Genomic DNA, 3,966 nt, shown 5'->3' with positions numbered 1-3,966 from the left:
GAAGATCTGCCATAGTCCACGTGCCATTTTTTTCCAAAGCTTGTATTTCATCCTGCATTGAGCGTTTCCACCCTTCATCTTTCATGTCCTCCTTAAACGATTGTGGTTCTTTGCCTGAAATTATAGCTGCAAGAAAATTTCGATAACGCAAAGAATAACTGTTACAATTTATATAATGTGCTATAGGATAGGGAATACCTGAGGGATGCCTATTAGACGAGTCAGTTGAAGAAGATGGACTTTTCTGTAAAATAGTATGAGTAAAATAATCCTTATGACGAACATTAGGAAACTTGTGTCGTAAACCACAACCCAATTGCATTTCTCCTTGATCTTGATCAACAGTGGGCTGTACTGAGGATGAAGATATGGGCTGATCAGGTACGGAAGGGTTGGTTTCGAAAAATGGGCTGATTAGAGACAGAGGGCTGAGTGTTCTGCTGGGCTGAAACGGACTGTGAAGAATTGGGCGGGGAATAGGTGGGCTGTGACGAAGTGGGCTGTGAATGTAAGGGCTGCTGGTTAGGCGGGATGGTGTAAGTGGGCTGCGTGATTGTTGGATCAGGGATGAAGGCAGCCTGTTTAGAAGTTTGGTATTGGGGCATTCGTTGTGGGCTGGACAAATTTGGTGAGGAATAAGGAGTGTCATTTGTGGTGTTAGGCTGAGATATGTTTGGGCTAGAATGTGGCAGACAATCAATTGAACAATCAGAAAAATCGTAATCAACATGATTATGGATTGGGACAATATGTTCGGGAGTAATATTTGTAGCATCCGGATCAAGAAAGGGAAAAACATCCTCAAACAGTTTCACATCTCGAGAGACAAAGAATTGCTTAGAATCTAGATCAAATAATTTCCACCCTTTTTGACCAAAAGGATAACCCATAAAAACACACTTACGACTCCGACTAGCGAACTTATCCCCGTTCGTCTTTTGGTTTTGGGCAAAAAAAAGACACCCAAAGGTACGAATAGTATCATATGAGGGTGTTTTGTTAAAAAGAATTTCAAAGGGAGATTTATTTTGGAGTAAAGGCGTAGGTGTTCGATTAATAAGATGAGCAGCGGTTAAAACACTTTCTCCCCAAAAATAAATTGGTAAGTTTGCCTGAAACCTTAGAGCCCGTGCAACATTTAAGATATGTTTATGTTTTCGTTCAACCCGGCCATTCTGTTGTCGTGTCCCAACATAAGAAGTTTGTAATAAGATCCCATTATCATTAAAGTAATCCAGTAAACAATTAAATTTCGTTCAATTATCACTTTGAACTACTTTAATGGTTTGAGAAAATTGTCTATCAATCATGGCCACAAAAGACATAAACATATTAAACACTTCGGTTTTATCAATCACTAAATAAAGCCAAACAGCTCTCGAGAAATCATCAACAATAGTCAAAAAATATCGTGCATCACAAGAAGATGGGTGTCTATATAGACCCCACAAATCACAATGAACTTTTTCGAATATTCTAGAGGCCTTATTGTCACTCAAAGGAAATTTATCCCTAGAATATTTTGCACGGAAACAAACATCACAGACTTTATTTAAACTACCCTCGCAACTAGAGACAGCAGGAAGAAGCTGCACTACTGTTTCAAAGGGGTGACCCATCCTTTTGTGCCATAAAATCCAAAGTAGAGGAAACCGCATTCACCAAGATTTGTTGCGCCGGATTAACGCCCTCGAAGTAGAAAAGTCCATCCCTCCTAATGCTCGTCCCAATCGGCTCCCTCAATTGGTCCTGTATAACACAAGTAGTAGGAGTAAATTGAACAGTACATTTCAAATTGTCAATAATTTGCGAAACTGAAATTAAATTACAACATAATTCCGGAACAAAAAGCACATGTTTAAGGGTTAGATTGTCAGATAAATAAACGGATCCCTCCTTTGTTGCAACAACAAATTTTCCATTAGGAAGACCCACCAAAAAAGTGACATTATGAACATCAAATAACCATGAATCGTTACAAGTAACGTGGCGAGAAGCCCCCGTATCAATTATCCAAGAATTGCAATCAAACTCACCCGTTAATCGATCATCAGAAACTTTAGTATTACCAATAAAAGAAGCAAGGATTTTCCATTGATCTGGTGAAAAAACCTGTGGAGAGGACGGATCTATAGGCGGGTGAGAAGACCCACCCGTGTTGCTGCAGCCACGGCGTGAGCTTTAACATAACCACCACGACCCCTGGCGGTGGTCGGAGGCTGTCTACCGCGCCCTGAGCGTCCTGAGTTTCCCGACGGTCCTGATTGCTGCTTTGAAGAACCAGGCGGCCACCATTCAGGGTAGCCATTCAATGCGAAGCACCCAGAGATGACATGGCCGGACTCCCGGCAGTGAGAGCAAAATAAAATTGATTTATCTCGTTGGTCAGAGGACGCACCCGCTGGAGAAGAACGCTGATCGGACCTATTCCGACCTGGTGGCGTACGGACAGCAAAGCCAACAGCTTGAGGCGGTTTGTCCTCCGGGAATGGTGTGGTCAATCGAACCCGTTCATCTTGAACAAGCAATTGATAAGCACGATCGATAGTTGGAAGGGGATCTTGAGACAATATATGGGCACGAGTTTGTGAAAAATTATCGGGATACAAACCCATTAAAAACTGATGAAGGCGGGTATTGTCTCTTCGTTTCTTATGTTCTTTCCCTGCTGTACAGGTATTACAACAGGAACATTGAATCAAAGGTTCGTAATTATTCAATTCCTCCCATAAGGCTGTCAATTTCCCAAAATACGTGGCAATTGACATGGTTTTCGTTTGTTCACAACGAGCAATAGATGATTTAAGCCGTTGAATCCGAGGTCCATTAACAATGGAAAACCGAGATCTAAGGGTATCCCAAAGCCTTTCACTACAAAAAACTATTGAATTGGCGACATAGCTTTTCATCGCCATTTCATAGCTAAATGGTCAAAAAGTGACCCTGGCGACGGGATGGCGAAGGGCTTCGTGGTGGTCGCCTTATCATTCGTCGCTAACATCAAATTGGACGCCATTTCGTCGCTATATTTTTTGATGAAATTGGCGACCACCCAGCGACAATCTATCCATCGCCAAACACGTGTCTGCCATGGCGACAACCAGCTCCTCGCCAAAAGCTATCGCCAGGAATGGCGACCAAATAGCGACCATATTGTCGTCGCCGAGTTGGCGACCAAGCTTTGATAGCCATCTCGTCGCCTGCTGTTTTGCAGCTTTTTTGAAGCCGTACATATATATATATATATATATATATATATATATATATATATATATATATATATATATATATATATATATATATACACATATATATATATATACATATATATATATATATATACATATATATATATATATATACATATATATATATATATATACATATATATATATATATATACATATATATATATATATACATATATATATATATATATACATATATATATATATACATATATATATATATATATATACATATATATATATATAAATATATATGTATATATATATATATATATATATATATATATATATATATATATATATATATATATATGTATATATATATGTATATATATATATATATATATATATATATATATATATATATATATATATATATATATATATATATATATATATATATATATATACATATATATATATATATATATATATATATATATATATATATATATATATATATACATACATATAAATTATAATTATATATATTTTGTATTAGTTATAATATTAAAATAAAAATAGATACACATAAAACAAATAAATTAAAATAAAAGAGCTGAAATATTATATATAAAATAGAAGTTTATTACAAAGTCACAAAAATTACAAATATTTTAATCATTCATTGAGGAGGTGGAGGAGGGGGTTGATTCAAATTGAAATGCGATTCAAGGAATTTCATAAATTGTTCTCGTTCTCTTGTTATTTGTTCAGT

General features: G+C 36.4%; 1 protein-coding gene across 1 annotated transcript; it reads right to left on the bottom strand.

The window, feature by feature from the left end:
* Nucleotides 1–377: 377 nt before the first annotated feature.
* Nucleotides 378–2,915, bottom strand: LOC130801095 (uncharacterized). Its single transcript, XM_057664856.1, has 5 exons — nt 2,154–2,915; nt 1,855–2,112; nt 1,616–1,749; nt 1,278–1,512; nt 378–1,175 (listed from the first exon to the last, which is right to left on the bottom strand). The coding sequence occupies exons 1-5, from the start codon at nt 2,913–2,915 to the stop codon at nt 378–380; spliced, it is 2,187 nt and encodes a 728-aa protein (XP_057520839.1).
* Between the last annotated feature and the right edge of the window lie 1,051 nt (nt 2,916–3,966).

This window comes from Amaranthus tricolor, chromosome 15 (assembly GCF_026212465.1).
Source record: "Amaranthus tricolor cultivar Red isolate AtriRed21 chromosome 15, ASM2621246v1, whole genome shotgun sequence".
In the NCBI taxonomy this organism is placed as follows: domain Eukaryota; kingdom Viridiplantae; phylum Streptophyta; class Magnoliopsida; order Caryophyllales; family Amaranthaceae; genus Amaranthus; species Amaranthus tricolor.
Note: the sequence above shows the minus strand (reverse complement) of the source record. Positions and strands in the feature narration are given on the sequence as shown.